The following is a 17,559-nucleotide window of genomic DNA, read 5'->3' as shown; positions in this document are numbered from 1 at the left end:
AGCTTTGCTTTATATTTAGCACCCCTTTCACTTTAAAATGCTGACAGACAGTGCTGAATATCTAGACTACCAGATCCACAATGTCTATCATCACACGGCCTTAAGAATTTAACAGGTAACACATTTGTTTACTTATGATCTTATGAGAATACTCATTGTCACAAAATCCTTTGCATATTTGCTTTGACCACTTATTGTTTTTATTAAATCAAAGTGTTTTCGACACAAATTTTAAGTAGCTAGAGAGTTGCTGATATTGTTTCAACATCCGACAATGATACAGTACATTTCTAAAATGAAGTACATGTGTTTCAAGGTGGCAACATCAAAAGAAAGTGTTTGAGTTAGGCTGAATGGGGATCCAAAGTGAGAAGGAGTTCACAGACAGAAAATTAGCTTTCACAATTAAATCAAATTTAATTTCTATAAATTTGCATCCCATTGGAATGAAAATACACACACCTCTTTGTGTGATTTTCACACAACCCCAGGTGAAATTATAGGTATTAATTTGTGTGTGTTAATTCCACACAGCATGAAATGAGCTTAGCTAATTGTAAGAAAGACAATGAACACTGATTTATCTTCCATTGTTACTTTTGCATGAGGGCAATCTCTTTGATAACTTGACGCCTGTTAACTAGGTTTTTTGAGATAAAGGTTCTTGTTCCAGGAATTCTCTCGCTTAAAATTTTTGTTCTTATTTTTTATTTCGTTTAAATATTTAAATAACATTATGTATGTGTTGTTAATTGTATTGCTTCACAAATTAACAATGTGTGTGTACCTTTTTAAAGCTCTGTCTGTGTCTTATTGTTTGTATCATGTTGCTTTAGATAAATCTAATTATGTTTAATTAAGTTAGTATCTCCACAGAATTTAGTGAACATACAACGGTTGTTTTCTCTGGTTCATGTATTTACTTTGATGAAAAATGAACTTGTTCATGCTTATAGTTTTGTGCTTTTTGTATCAGCTGTTTACTTCTAAGATGCAGTGAACTGGCTTTAATGTACAGCGTGGTCTTATAATAACATAGTTTCACAATTTAATTGCGTTGTATGGAATTTACATTAAAATTAATTAAAACATTAAAAAAAAACTAAATGAAAATAACAACCATGACTCAATGTGTTTGGGAAACCAACATTTCCAGATACTATAGCTAGTTTTCAGAAATGGAAATTTGATTACCCATCCTGCATACAGTATTCAAAATGCTAAATATTATCAAGGGATAAATACTGTACTCACAGAAGATTTTAGTGAGCTACTGATCTTCAGATTCTTGCGAATTAAAATTAAACATCTGTATTCAGGATATTTAAGTAAGTCTAGGTTTTCTGTGGCAAGCCAGGCATATTAATGAAAAACAAGAGATCATACTTTGCATCCATTTAAAAAACTTAGTAATTTTGGACTGTACTAAGGTTTTCAGAGTAAACAGCATATCTTAGAATTATGTTTAAATGGTGTTAATCTCAAGACTGCAAATTAAAAAATAGTATGACAACACATACTCTTACAATGTCTGTGGTACAACCATGAACATAAAAATGTGCTATTCTATTACCTGATTCTTCAATGTTAGCCCTACATATTAAGTTATTTTACTGTCAATGTTATAAAACAGCCAATGTTCCTGTCATTTCTTTTTATAAAGCTGCAGAAATGTCTCATAAAATCAGAACCTTTTTGGGAACAAGTTTCTCAGAATTGAAAAATTTAATCTGAAGTAAATATACTGTATTTGACACTGTCATAGGAAAAGCAAATCACTGTTTTTCTATTTTTCTCAACACTTTGAAAATTCTTCTATTGCACAGCTACATGGCCATAAAAAAGCATGAGGAAGGACAACTGTTAGGAGCAACTTCAAAATAGCGAGATACGTGTGTACTGAAAAAACTACTGTATACAGTACATTGCATATACAGTATCTACATGCAAATCTACCCAGTGATGATATTCTGTTACAATTATATCTTTAACTGATATCAGAGGTCATATTCACTTCTATAACAGATTCTTTTAATGTTTAAAAGCATTTGAGCATATTTTCTAAACCGATGCAGTATACCTCAGAGAGTGCGAACCGCACAGTTACAATAAGTGTCATTCCTACAGTATCAAAAGACCCCTGTTCCCCTGGTGGGTGGGAGCGAGGTTTCAGGGAACTGAGCACTCCATAATCAATCAACTGCTGCTCCTTAGGTATAAAATAAAAACATGACAGAAAAACTTCTCCCGAGAGACCTGAGAGAGTAGCATCACTCTAACAGTCTAATTTAATCCAGCAAGCGATGTTAGAGGTGTGAGGATCCTGGCGAACACCCCAGTGAAAGCATGCCATTTTCCATTATGTCTTGTTGCCTCATGTCACCAGAGAATGACTTGTGAGTAATCATTCTGGATCTCGTTTGTGGCATACTGTATATCCACGTCTTTATCAAGACACCTGATTTCTGGTGCAGGGGTGGTAGTAACAATCAGTGACTTCAACCAGAGGTTCCTCTTTTTTCCCCTTGTAAACCTTAAGAAAACCAGATAATGGACACCGAAGGTTGAATCATGGGACAAAACCAGGCATAAAAGCATGACAAAAGGCCATGTGGTAACACCTGGTCCCAAAATCCAGAGCTGACATGACATACTGTACAATACATAGTCTTGATCAGCATGTGGAGTTTTATATCAAATGCACAGCACCACTATTTTAAGTTGACCTAAAGAATAAAATGGTGTTATAGTAAATTTAAGCAAATCAATAGATTGTAATAACAATTAGCACTGGAAAAGAAATACTGATTATATGGTAATTACTCAATGCATGCATCAAAATATTTCTAGATGAAATGTGGAGACTAGAAAAATGTAGAGCTGTTTCTTGATGGAAGCTTGTACATTGGATTCAGCAATATGACTGGATAACTTGACTGGTGGCTTCCATGACTTGTAGCTCCAGACACTCACATCCCGTTGTGTAAAGAAGTTCTTCCTTTTGTCTGGTTTAAATCTACTTTCTCGCGGTTTCCACTTGTGTCCTCTGGTTCATGTTTCACTGTGAATTCTGAAGAACTCCACTGAGTTGCTTTTGTTCATATTCTGTGAAGAAAATTGCATATTTTTGACTCCCAACAGTGGCTTTGTGTAGAACAATTTGCTTTCTTACCAGTTATTACAGCTATTTTATCTACAGTAACTATACCTGCTCCTCTTCATGAAGCCGCACTTTATTGTGCCATTCTTGCTCATGACCACTTTCCATGTCTGCCCAAGGCTTTGTATTGTAGTATAGACAAATCCAGACAAAAATTGTAGTATTTGAAGTACAAGTTCAAGGGGCAAGTAATTGTGTGTGACAATATGATCCAAGGGTTGTTGGTTACACTTGTGCACAATTTCTGTCCTTCCCAACCTTGTTTCTTTCTGCTTCGCCCTGAGGAGCATTTTCAGGACAGCTGGCAAGTAATGCAGACAGAAACTTAAACAGATAATCACATTGTTTCTATACAATGAGAAATGGAAGAAAAGTCCATAGAAATATACACATACATATACACATATATATTCAATATTAAGCTTTATCCCAACCCCATGATTTTAAACAGATGTATTTATTGCAATTAAGGTAAAAAATAGAATAATATACCATATCTACCTTTTGTGCAATTTAAAATATTTTTGCCATGTCTTACTTTGATCTTTCACTTGGTTATTTCACCAAATCCACAATTGTCAAGCTTCAAATGGAAAAGGAAACTGTATACTTGTCAAAGGATCCACAGTCAGAAGAGTTCCTCATATTAGAACTTTTTGGTTGGGAGAATCAGAAAATACCAGTATTTTTTTCTCATACTCACTCACTGATCACACTACTCTTTTTTCTGTTAGCTTGTACAAGTTTATAATTTTGAGGATTCACAAGTGCCTACTTAAAATATTGAAATTTACATTTTTTTACAGGTGAGTCAGGACACAACGAGCACTCTAATATATACACATTCAATTAATAATCAATTTTAGAATGCACGTGATCCCAAGAATTGACTGGGATAAATACATAATGCTTTTACTTCTGAAATGAGCATTTATTAATGTCCAACATTTTAGCCTGGTTTACTTCTTACATTAAACAACTCATAGCAACTGAACAGTAAAATTCTGCCACCACCTCCTGTGTTCTTAAATAAAAAATATGTTTTATCCTGTTTGTTAAAAAAATATTGAGGTAATTGAATACTCACTCATCCTAACAAGATTTCTAAATAATGAACCACTTACAAACATAAGGTGTGAATATTTCTTTCTCTGGCTATAGAAATCTATTTCATTGTAGATGAAGACAACAGATATTTATGTCACATAGTTTTTAATAGCTCATTACCTCCTTTGATAGTCTTTTGTGACTGGGGCATTTTAGGTGAAGTGATTGTTTTTGTTTCTGCGGTCTGCTTCACACCACAGAATGACACAGCAGGAATACCCTCTTCAGCCCATGCTTCTATCCATTTCCTCTTTTTCCTAGAATATTGTACATTTTGCATGGTAATAGCTAGAGATCAGGAAACTCCGGCGGGCATTTGTATATTTACATATCGTTGCGTGCTCTGTGCAATCCTTTATTTGGTGTTGGTAGGAAGCAGTCTTGTGGTGTGCAGTGTGCATAAGATTCTAGTTGTTCAAGGTGGGTTTTGCTGTGGGCACTTCGAAAGCACATGAAGGGATGAGTCATGCTCACATTACTTTTGCCTGACTATATTCTAAGAATAACAGAATGTCTACTATTGTGAGTCTCTTGTAGGCTTTTTTTCTTGATATGTGCCAGCGTGTTATTGTTGACAAGCTGTTTGGAGGGGCTCACAGATAATGACTTCTTATTTATTAGAGAAAATCCTTATTATATCCAAATGTATTAAAAAAGCAATTGTTTTAAAAAATGACATTATTGATAACTGATATTTGAAAAACAGCACTTTCATGATACCGGTGTCATATAATGTATGTAATGAAAAAAAGTAATAACCTTCGAATATTTTGTGAAGTCTTATGAAACAGTATGATCTGGAGACCACACGATGCCTTTTCTATGCACCCGGCGCAGCAAGTGATATGTGTGGGTGACCAAAACCACAGCTGGCTGCACACATCCCTAACATTGAGCTGAAGAAATATGGAAGGGATGTGTGCACGGATATTCTGGGAAAGCCTGTCATTCACATATGCCATTGTGATTTTCCTTAGGAAGAGAAGAAATATCGTAAGAAGAATTAAGTTAATGCAAACACACTGTTAAGACTGAATAGATGTCAAACATATATGCCAAATAGAAATCAATTTCATTTGCAGAGATAAAGACAATAGACCAGTGATGTGGGCCTGTGTTGCTGGAAAGCTTTTATCTTGTTGTCAGTTTCTGTGTGAGACGTCGTTGTCTGTTGTGCCGAAGCTCTTTCCGCTCTGATTTCTTGGCTCTGTGCAGCCTGAGCAGTGTTCTCTCTGGAAGTGTCATGTACCAGAGCTCATATCTACTACTTCTTTAAACCAGAACTGACAGTAACAACAATAATGAGAAAACCTGTCCTTTTCATTACTGCAGTCACTTCTTTATACGATATGTTCACATAGAACAACAGCAATAATAAATCTATACACGTATCTAGCACTTTCAAAGCCCTGAGGATCCAGAAGAGCATTTCCCATAGGAGGGGACCTACTTCATCCACCTCTGGAGTGCAGCCTCTGGGTGATGCACAGCAGCCATAATGTGGCAGCAGCCCCACTACACAGCACATCAGGCAGTGATGTGAGAAATGACTTTGCCAATTGAAGTATGGGGGAACTTCAGGAAGGCTTATTTGTTAACCCCCAGAGTGGACTTTAAGGAGGATACCACCACTCTTTTTAAAAGTTTCAGGGGATCTTTAATGACCAAGTAGTGAGGACCTTGGTTTAATGTCTCATCCAAAGGCTGGTGCATCCCAGAGCACAGTGTCTCTGATCATTATACTGAGGCACAGGTTTAGAAATTCTGGTCCAGAGGGAAGAGTGCCACTCCAGAGCTTCATCGAACACTCGCAAGCCAAGTACCGCTTACAATCTGTACTGCTAGAGTTCATACTCCAGCTGGCCCTTCACCATTCAGCAGTTCAGCCCTGAACAATGTATTCTCCTGGGGCTTTCCTTGTCATGTAGGAAACATTACATAACCCAGGTCATGTCGTGGGTTAGACTGCTGTGACTATTGTAATGTAAGTGGGAGTGAGCCATTTACCAAAGAAGAGCTACTGATGACATGTACAGAGTGATTCAGAGGACAAAATGTGGGTTAGAATTTAAGTGTCACAGTGATGAAGCATTGCTACTGTATCTCTCTCTCTGTCTGTTTTTCTCTTGCCATCTATTTGGTTGTCTGTCTGTTTGTCTTTGGCTAACCGTTCACTGGCTTGTTAAGATTTTTATTTAGCTCTGGAAGCCATTTCCAGCCCTTCCCTTTTGAGGGGAATGTTAGCTCTATTAGAAGTTGCAAAATTTCCACTGAAATAATTTACATAACTTGTTCAGGATCTAAGTGTTCAATATTTTTTGGGGGAGCTTGAATACTAAACATCTGCATGTGTCAATGTAGTGTAATGCAGAAAGTCTCTGTAACGTTGACTTGCTGTGAGTAAGGTGTCAATATAATGTTGACCAGCCATGGGACAAACTGAAAAAGAGGTTCAAGTACAATAAATAATACCTTTCCTCCCACATGACGCAAAATTTGAAAAAACATCACTGATAGTTCAGAACTACGGTATGTTCTCTTTGACACAGGCTTATGAGCACTGAAATTCAAAAAGGAACAACTGTCTTTAAAAAAATGAGTTCTGAAAAGAGAAATGTGTCATCCAGATTCCTGTGAATAATAAGGAGAAATTACAGAGGTCTTTAGTTTAAATAGTTTAAAAGTTAACTGCATCTCCAAACAAATACCCTTGAATTGTGTAGATGGCTATCACACTGTCCTTAATGTATATATTAACTGCCTTGTTCTTATGGCAGCACTAGTTGAATTATTGATGTTACCTTCTGACCAGTCAGATCAGAGAATGTTGCTTGTATATACTTCTTTTCATCACAAAGGATCCTAAAAGCACTGTACATACGGTATACGAGGAGACTCTCTTCATCCGCTGCAGTGCGGCACCCACCTGCATGACTAGTTGCAAACTCTATGCACTACACAACGCAGCGGGGGGAGAAGTGAGAGATTGCTTCATCAGTTGAATTAAGGAGGAACTTTAGGAAGGCCGGATTGTGTAAGTCCAGGGTGGAATTCAGCCAGGAGACCAAGGTGGTTAACACACCCTGAATCATCACATCCTCGGATCATTAGTCATTTATGACCAGTGGTGTTGTTCATTAGAGCAGGTACTCTTATATCAGTGCCATTGGATCATTCATGACTAATTGGTCAGGACGCCAGTTTAACGTCACAGCCAAAAATAGCACCTCCTTCACCACAGTGTCTCTGTTTGGACTGCTGGGGCATTGGTTTGCGAATTCTGGTCCAGAGGGAAGACTGCAGCCTGCTGGTCCTCCAGCACCTATCAATAACATAAAGACAAATCAAATAGGAGGCCAAATCAGAGGAGGTCATTCAGTCTGTCTTGTTTGTTTGGTAGTTTCGTGTTGGTACTTCTTGAAAGAGCCCAGAGATTGGGCTTCATCCACTTGCCTGGTTAGCCTCTACAGACGTCTTTCCTGTTCTCCATTTTAAATTAACTTGATTCAGTGTATTGATACATTTATGGATTGTTTTGGGTTTTTTGTACTTGGACCAAGTCTCCTCTAAAGCTAGATCATAATAAAGCAAGAGCACAACTTTCTTGATTTAAAATCCATACTTTTCCCTGTAAACCCCAGCATTCTTGTTTCATTGCTTCCCCAAACTGTCTTGATGAGAACACAGAGAAATCTCCATGTCTGGCTTCCTGCAATCACCCCAGAATCACCTGTGTGATATACATTAGTGCTTACTGCTTTGTACACCAGGAGGCTATCCTGGATAAGAGCATCTGCTGCATTGGGCTCTTCTCATTTCTGACCTCTCCTCTATTCTTAATCATGCTTCCTGAGTTGATTGCTTTGCTACAGACCTATTCTCCAGCAAAAATCTGCATGACAAATTCCTTGAGAATTTATTTACTGTTCGTTTCTTAGTTCTCCACTAAAACATTTAGGCCATATAATTTTTTAACTTAAATGTACATTTTCCACCATCAGAAAGCATTATATTGAATACATTTATTCAGTTGTATAAATTCCAGAAACAATTGATCCATGATATTATGGGGACCTCTGGTGGTGATATAGGGAAGAGTCAAGCAGATGTTTTCAAAAGTAACAATATTGCAGACAACTTCTGTTGCACAAAAGCTTTCTCATGATTCTGTTCCCGCAGTTCTGAATTTAAATTATATTAGTCAAAGTATAACAACAGAAACAAGAACAAGAATAATATGCTTATTATAGCACTTTCATGGACAACCCAATCAATAATTTATAATAATAATTCCTTTCACTTATACATTGCTTTTCTGGACATGCCTCACATGATACGACAGCAGCCAGAGTGCGCCAGAACGCTCACCACACATCAGCTATCAGTGAGGAGGAGAACAAAATGATTAAGCCAATTCAAAAATGGGGATTATAAGGTGGACATGATTGGTAAAAATGTCCATGAGTGGCACCTTTTTAGAGTATAGTGTCCCCATCACCAGTATAGGGGCATTAGGACCCACACAGACCACTGGGTGAGCACCCCCTGCTGGCCCCACTAACACATCTTCCAGCAGCAACCTTAGTTTTTCCCAGGAGGTCTCCCATTCAGGTACTGAGCAGGCTCACACCTGCTTGGCTTTAATAGGTTACCAGCTGTGAGTTGCAGGGTGATATAGCTGTTATTAAAAATGGTAACTTTGCTATTTTATATTGATTCTCATTCAGAAGGAAGCGCTATACTAACAAAGGGGTGCCGTGCTTATTAAAGTGTTATACAGTCGGGCACCTCTGACTTTGTTCATTGCAGAAATTCTGTACCAGATACTATCTGCACAAGTAGTAAAGTGGAGCAGTGAGGACTGCAGCAGTAGCACTGTGAGACTTTGGAACAGTGCCATCATTGGTAGTGGAGGTCTAATTACCAAAGGGGGTCAGCATCTGGCATTTGAAATGTCTTTTGAAGGACGGCACCTCTTACAGGGCTGTGTTCCTGGTGACCACACTCTGGTGCATTTGGATTCTCTGGTACAGAGTGACAAGTAACACCTACTGGCCCCATTGGAACACCTCCAACATGATCTATTCAAGCACTGTCCAGATCTAGCATTGCTTTAGCTTCTGAGAACACAAACACCTTCACAACACAAATGAACAGAAAAGTAAAACAAAAACTTTTAAAAGTTTTTTTAGTCTTTTTGGAGGAAACATAAGTAAATGAAAACAAAGCAAGCATAGGTTAGTTAACTAATACTGAAAAGCAAAAAATAGAGTGGAAACACAATATTATGGCTGTGGAGCATCCTTCAGGTGAACAGAGGAGGAAGGGCAATGAGAAGATAAATTAGGAAAGGATGTAGGGAGGGAAAAATTATTTAGGGTGGTTTTTCTGCATGTATGTAACATAGTAAATAGAATACTATTCAGAATTACTGTATTTTACAATTTATCTCAACACTGCTTAAAATGCGATGGCATTTTGAAAAGTGTTATTACTATCCTCTATTCCTAACACAGAAATTTTTAAAGGCAAACGAACATGTTAGCCAGTGCAGGGTCTGAACCTGATTGTACATTGCCTCTGAATTTGAACTTGTCTGCCTCAGTCACACCATTATCCCTGCTCAGTGATTCAAGTCTTCCGTAGAGAAAATCTTTTACAGCAGTGTCTGACTGCTAGCTTCGCAGGAGGCACAAAGGACAAAAAGAGAATTAGTAGTGAAAAGAGCAAATAAATAGGTGCTTTTACTTTAAAGGGAAGTGAGAAAGACTGACGAGCTGCTGAAAGACATCTGTGTGTTGAAAGAGAAAAATATTGTTTGGTCTTTTCACCAGTGTATGATCAAAACAAGGACTCCAAATTAGTTCATGGCTGTTGGAGTTACATAGCGCCATGCAGAGAACTGTCTCTGGGAATGTTTTAATGAGGAGAAAGGGTCACTAGACTGTGACACCACTTCTCAAAGTTCCCCAAGAACAACACACACTTCCTGTTTCAGAGGTGGAAAAAAGGAGGGAAAATAGTCTTCACAGACGTGAGCACAACTTTTGAAGCGTGTTTCACTGGATCACAACACTCGTTTTGTTGTCCTCTAAGGACTTTGCTCAAAGATCCCCATTGTCTATCAAACAGAAAAAAACAAATTTAAGCAGCTCAATCTAGAAAGCAAAGGTCTGATATTTTTTTCCTTCAAAGAGTCAAGAGCACTTGTATTGCTTTCAGTCTTTTCAAAGAACATTTTCTAATACACAGCAAGTGAGAATGTCAGTCTTTCAACAACTTCAAGGACTTGAGATTAAAATGGCTCAACATATCCCCTGTAGGTGTGAAGGTCATTCTGTAATATGTAGTATCACACAACAACAACCGTAACAAATCAAGTGGGGCCCTAAAGTATAATTAATAGGAGCCACAGCTTGCATTCTTCATCTGCAGACTCTCTCATGCTGTGAGCACTCTTTTTCTATGACTGCATCCACAGACAGCTCTTTTCTCTTCACTTTATTACTTTGTCAAAGAAGGTTAAACATTTCCATTTTTTTCTCCTTCTGAGAAGAATAAATTCTTAAGTTAACCATACCACATTGGAATCATCTAGGCAATTGTTTTTATAAACTGAGGCTGACCTGTCCTGCAACAGGAAAACAGATTTTAAGATGTATAATTATGTGACTGAAAGTCACACATATCTATTTGTATAAAAAGCTTAAACTAATGAGATTTAAGTAAAACCTAACATTGTTAATACTTCTTCAGGTTCTGCTGATATAAGAACACAAAGGAGGACAGGAGGTCATTGGGCCCATCAAGCTCATTTTGCTGATGTCAGTTAATTGAGCCAAAGACCTCATGTAGTCAGTTCTTGATGGACACTAGTGTATCCCTGTAGTTTCCAGCTGTATCCTCTGCTTTGTTTTTCTTGGTTCATAGTGAAGATGGCCATTGGGTTGACTCATGTTTTTGACTCATGTTTTATGAATACTTGAATCAAGCCCTGCTCTTGATCTACAGCAGATGCAAAGAGGTCAAAATAAAAACCTAAACCTTGTTTCATCTCTAGCTTCTTCAGTCTCGGCTGTTTTTGTCATATATTTACAGTGTATGTTTCTCCAACTGTACCTGCATGTGGTCTCTCTCTTTATTTGTCTGTATTAAATGAAATTTGCAAGGTGTTTGCTCAGTCTTGAAATTGATTTAAATCTTTCTGAACTTTCTTTGACACTTCTACACTGTTTGCTGATCCCCCTATTTCAGTATTATCTGTGAACTTGACTGGTGTACAAACTATAACACAATCTAGAGCTAGACCATTGAAGAAGAGCAGTGGTCCTTAAACAGATCCTTGTGGCACTCCAATATGAACTCACCTCATTGCAACGTCTGCAGTTTGAGAATGAATCTTTTATGAATTACCTCATCTACAGGTTTCTGAAGATTGAAATACATTATGTTATATACTGTATTTGTACACTCTTCTTCTGCTGCTTGTTTGAAGAACTCTATTAAGTTAGGTAAGGAAGGCCTTCCTTTTATAGATCCATGCTGAACACCTACCAGAAGAATCCTGTTTAAATAATTAGTTTCCTTGTATCTCACCTGGCTGGGAAGAACAACAATCCGACCACAACGGTGGGATTGTCGGGGAATTCCCCTGTCCTTTATTGATGGATGAGTCTGGGAGCAACTACATGTGGGAAGAAGGGGGTGGAGGGAGGGATGCAAAAATGAAACACAAAGGTTACCAACAGGTAGGTAAAAAGCGTGATACTTATACAGTACTTACAGAAAGTAGGAGGAAGTGGGTGAGATTAGGGTCTGATCTCCTCATAAATATCTGATATAGATGATCGTCTAGTTTGGTTTTAATTGTTCTATTTAGAATCTTACACACAACAAAAGTAAAACTTATTGGTTTATAGTTACTTGATTTGGTTTTGTCACCAAAAACTAAATTCTGAAATTATGAAATTTTGTCACCAAAAACGCTTGTTATGAACAGGTACTGCATTATCATGTTTTAGTCCATAAACACTACACCTGGCTTGAGTGACTTCTGGAAGAGATTTATTAAATGCCTATGAACAATACTCTGTTCCTTGAAAATGCCTCTGTATGATATTGGCCTCTTCTGTGCTATTGCTGTTTAGTATATAACTTTCACTTTTGTCTTAGGCATGATGTTGATTTTCTCCCTGATAAAAAAGAGAAATATTCATTTAATAAATCAATCTTTTTCCTTTCATAGTCTAAGAGTATCCTGTTAATATCTGTGAGAGACATTTTACTTCATTCATTCCTGTTATTTTGTTGTGTTAATATTGAAAAAGTACATTTTCTTTATTGTGATTGTCTTTTCAGTCTTTCTCTTGGTCTTTACAATATCCCTTTTGATCTGTTCCCACAATTCATTGTACTCCCCCTACATCATTTTATCATGTAAAATCTTCTATTTTTCTAAATTGACCATTTGCACTACCGCTTTCTAGAATCTGATCTAGAATTTCTGCTTTCAGAAGAAAATCTTTAAATTGTTAACATTTATTAGTCACCGATTTAATTTTTATCTTGTTCATTCTAATTCTTATCAGTTGTGTCTTGTTCCTGCACAGTTTGCTTCTTAGAATTGTAAGGATTTGTTGTAGTCTCTACCATACAGTAGATTTCCATCCTTTGTTGCTAGTTTTACTAGAAAAACCCCCAACATTCATCCATTGTTTATGAGAAAGCCCCTTTTCCTGATGCAGGTTGTGACCAACCCAGAGTTTATACTGGAGGCTGAGGGTGTAAAGCAAGACTGAGAGCACATGACTATTCTTGCCCCGAACAGGACACCAGCCCAGTGCAGAAACTGCAAAAGCAATCAATCAATGTACTGGTGTTATATGTGTTACCAGTTGGCATGCTTCTCTTTTTCATTACCCGATTAACCTATGAGGAGGATGTATCTAAATGAGCTTATCATAATCTTCTTTGGCCTTTCAAGGGTTAGAAAGTGTGAATGCTGGAGCATTGATCATCACCAATGGTGGTCTTTGCATTACAACAAATACAGTGGTGTTACATGCATTATGGTCCTCTGTACACAGTCATTAAAAATGCGACAAGCTTGATCCCTGTTGTGAAGTTGAAACAGCTTACTGATAGCATAATGAAAGTGGAAATGACAAGAATTTGACATTTTGTCGAGCATTTCTTAAGAGGAAAATTGTGTTCTATATTAATTCCTTTTCAGAATGACCTACATACTAAGTTTTCAGTTCTGTGCAAAGATTCCAGAAATGTGTCCTCATTTTCTTATTCATTAAAAAATAGTCAAAATAATGACACCATTACTCAGTTATGACTTTGCTTTTTTGTAATTGTCCATTTTCAATAATTTTAAATGTTGAGACAAAGAAGATGTCTATGGCGAATGAAAGTAAATTAAAAATGCTTGTTTGAGAATGTGGGAATGCAACAGAGTGGACAGTGCTCAACTTCTCTTTTGATTCTTAAAACATACCAGTGTCTTGTAAGGGCAATTATACAGCAGCAGCACTTGGCTGTGTTGTTACCAGGAAGAATATGATTAAGCAGCACTTTCACCACGGTAAGAAAGGAATTACAGAGGAAAAAAAGTACAAGGCTTGCCAATTACCTCACATCTGAAGTGCAAACCGTGCTTAAAGCACAGTGTTCTTGCCTTACAGGCTTGTTAGAAGCCATTCTCGTATTTGCTCTGTTTATCTTTCAAAGCAACATTTCAGAAAGACCAAAATCTCCCTTCCTGCTTCGCTTCTAATGGGGAATACTGATGAGCCATGACAACTGATATTCCAAGTAAATCCATTCGGATGGTGGCAAGAAATAGGCTGAAGTCAATGGTTCCCACAAAGACTAAGCATGTTTGTTGATTATTCTGTGGAAAAGTCTAATCCCCTTTCAATGGGTTGATGCTCTGTGTCTTCATTTGCCCGACTTAGACAGACAATGTGCAGGGCCTGGGAGTTGGGCCTAATCTGCCACTTTTTATTTCTGCCCTTGTGTTGTCAATCTCATATTCATTATCCTCCCTCCTCTTATCTGAGAAAGGCAGTGTGTATCATTCATTAAACATTGCTCAGAAAAGACAGGTTTTAGATAGCCAATTAGCTACAGGACACAGCTTTTGAAAGCAGTGTGACATCAGTCATTGCCATTTATGCACGGTTGCAAGTAGAAAGAAAAGTTTGAGACAGGGTGGGGATGAGGAAAAGATTCGAACAAAAGGATGAATAACCTGTTGGTCATTTTACAATGATTTAAATTTAAATAATGGCAAGTGGGACTTTGCAGCACACACCTTCTAATGCAAGCAGTGCACCAATATTTCAATGGATTAACTGTGATGTGGAAATACTGAAACATTTGGTCTAGTGAGTACATCTGTTTACTTTTCATTACTTAAATCTCTGTATGCCAACATAAAAGAATGGAAACAGCAATCAAACTTTCCGAAAAGAAACATTAATACATCAATATAATATAAACTACAGCATGTACAGTACTTATAATGTTGTGATAAGAAAGCTGTGAGAGTCACTGCATTTTATTTTTGGTTTCAATTTACTTCAGCTAAATCTACCTAATGCAAAAAAGGGAGAAGATCTATGGAAGATATAAATGTCTGAAAAACCTTAACATGATATGCACTCTACATGTCAGACTTTTTACTGTGCTTACTTCTTAGACATCTGAGACGTATATATTTAGTTTTGGCAAAGTGATCCCAAAACAAAACTTCTGATACTTATAAGAAAACTGTTTGGAGAGCAGTGAGTTTCAGTGATTTTCTCTCTGGATTACTATAGCTATTTGAGCTCTTTTTTCTTAACTTGTGTGAAACATGTTTGCTTTGCTGTTAATATATGTAACGTGATCATTTAATTAGTGGAGCATGCTTTCCACACTTAATTACTGTAAATGAAATTTCAAGACACGAGACACGAGGACAGTTGAAAGTGTATTGTATTAATATACTGTCCACCTTAAACAACCTGCTGTATTTACAAAGCTTGCTTTGAATGTGATAGGTGTCTGTTATTTAACCTTTTTCCACGACACTTTTTTCACATTAAAATACTGAAATGACTGTTCTGTATTGGACATGTAATACAGTAGGTGAATGTGAAATCATCATATGAATGAGTCTGTACTAATGTATTACTACTTCATTAAATACTAATGGTGAAATCTGTAATTATTAAGGTACTTTTATTTTCTCATTTTTTTTTGTACTTTGCTTTTTGTTCATAAGACAATTGTTACTAACGAGGATAATCAGTACTATGCTACTCTGAAAAGGAATGGGATTCAGGAAAAATTGTATATATCCTTTCAGGAAGATTTGCAGTGTAAGTCTGTTCCAGACTCCCTTTTGCTTTCTGGAGAGCTGTTTTCCTCAGAAATGTTAGAACGTACAAAACATCTTATGTCATAATTTGTTCTCGAGCCATTCAGATACTATAGATTCTCTCTAGTGCCAAGTGCATCACCTAGATTTACAATTCCCTCTTGTCTTAAACAAAGGATTTCAACCAGAGGTTCTAGGAGATATTTCAAAGATCTCCATGGGGTCACCAGAAGTAACCAAAAGCCTTTCACCCCAAATTCAGTGGTGTTTACTGTATACACTTTGGATGTGGTTTGATTGAACACTTAAGATACTTCTTTCATTTTCACAACTTCAATTTAACTTTTAAATGTTCTGTAACTGATAGTAGCAGTAATTTATTGTTGACTTCAGTTGGAGATTTACTGTAAGGGATTTCTTGGGCAGGGGTTCTGCAGGCAAGGAAAGGCTGAAAACCCCTGCCTTGAAAGCAGCATGATACAGTATTATTGAAATGACAAAATCTTCAGGGCAATCAGGAGAAAACACAAATGACAGGTATATGCATTTGAGTGTCATTAATAAGAGTTTAACAGATCTTCAAACAGCTCATGCACTGACATTCTATAACACGCAAAATAAAATTTAATAGATATTCTGTGACTCTAATAAATAAGGAAGATAGAGAAAATCCAAAGGCAGAGGCAAGACTTGATGCATTTGTATTGCATAGCCGCTGACTTTTAACTCATTATTATGGGATGTCAGCTTAGGAGATGGCTGAATTTATATTACAATCTTGCTAGTCACCATCAAAACAGTGAGTTCTGAAGACCCTGGATGTAAGAGAAAGGAAAAAAAATGTGTCTCACGCAGGTACTCTAGCAGTTCTTGACATGCTGCTGGAGTAACAGTCTGAAGTGGGTGTCTTTTTGTGTCCCTGCAGCCTGACAGACAGCGGTGTCAAGGGCAAGACCATGCTACAGTCGCACACAGGCCGGCACTTGCAGCTGATGAAGGAGCAGGACCGAAGAAACCAGGAGAGGCAGAGCCAGATCGGGCCCCACTGCTACAGCTATTACCAGCAATATCCACACAGCCCCTGCACCCAGGCCTTGTATGGACAGTACCCTTTTTTCAGACACGTGCCACAAACTCCACATAAGGTACTGCATCCATCTGTCTCTCTATACTCTGCTTCAATTAACTTTAAATCAAGCTAACCAGCTACCCTTTCAACTGTTGCTAAGTATATGCAACTTCAGGATTTCTTTGTGTTTATTTTAATGTGTGACATGAAATACTAAAAACTATTGCCTGTCTTGTACTGATTTCAAAACGCATCATAGTTGCTTCGGTAGAAAAGACTATCTTAATATTTGTGCTCCATGTACTGTACAGTATCAGAATGATGAAAAACAACAGAAAACAGCAGAATTTGATAAGAATATGCTATTGATGGTAGTCCATTTTCACATGGGGGTGTTCATTCCATTATAAGCAGAGATATCATGAAAACATTATATTTCAATTTGAATGGTTCAATAAGAAGTTACATTTGTGCACCATCCATTCTCCCATCATCCATAGTCACTTCTTCCTGTAGAGTGTTGCGGCAGACAGAGGGCTTTAGGGCGGGACCACACTCTGGAGGGGTAGCCAGTCTATTGCAGGGGCACACACACACACAGGGACGATTTCAAGACACCAACTAACCTTGCCAGTGTATCTCTGGAAGAAGGAAAGGAAACACTGAGCACCTGGGGGCAGCTCACACTTACCCAGGAGAGCACTCTGGAATCTGTCCAGAGACAAGCAACCAGGGCTTAAGGGAATGTCCTACATGGACAGGCTGGAGGAACAGAACCTTTTAAGTCTTGCATTGAAAAGGCTAAAAGGAGACCTGACAGAAGTATTCTGAATCCTCAGAGGCATTAACAAA

At 37.6% G+C, this 17,559-nt stretch overlaps 1 protein-coding gene across 2 annotated transcripts in view; it reads left to right on the top strand.

Moving 5' to 3' along the window:
• Nucleotides 1-52: 52 nt before the first annotated feature.
• tfec (transcription factor EC) overlaps nucleotides 53-17,559 on the top strand; it is a 74,429-nt gene continuing 56,922 nt past the window's right edge. For both annotated transcript variants that reach the window (XM_015352677.2, XM_015352676.2), the window contains exons 1-2: nucleotides 53-115; nucleotides 16,564-16,783. In XM_015352677.2, coding sequence (XP_015208163.1) covers nucleotides 16,595-16,783 — 189 coding nt within the window. In that variant the 5' untranslated portion in view covers nucleotides 53-115; nucleotides 16,564-16,594. The remainder of the gene's footprint in view (nucleotides 116-16,563; nucleotides 16,784-17,559) is intronic.

The sequence above is a fragment of the Lepisosteus oculatus genome, chromosome 7 (genome assembly GCF_040954835.1).
Source record: "Lepisosteus oculatus isolate fLepOcu1 chromosome 7, fLepOcu1.hap2, whole genome shotgun sequence".
NCBI lineage: Eukaryota > Metazoa > Chordata > Actinopteri > Semionotiformes > Lepisosteidae > Lepisosteus > Lepisosteus oculatus.
This window is presented reverse-complemented; position numbering and strand designations above follow the sequence as displayed.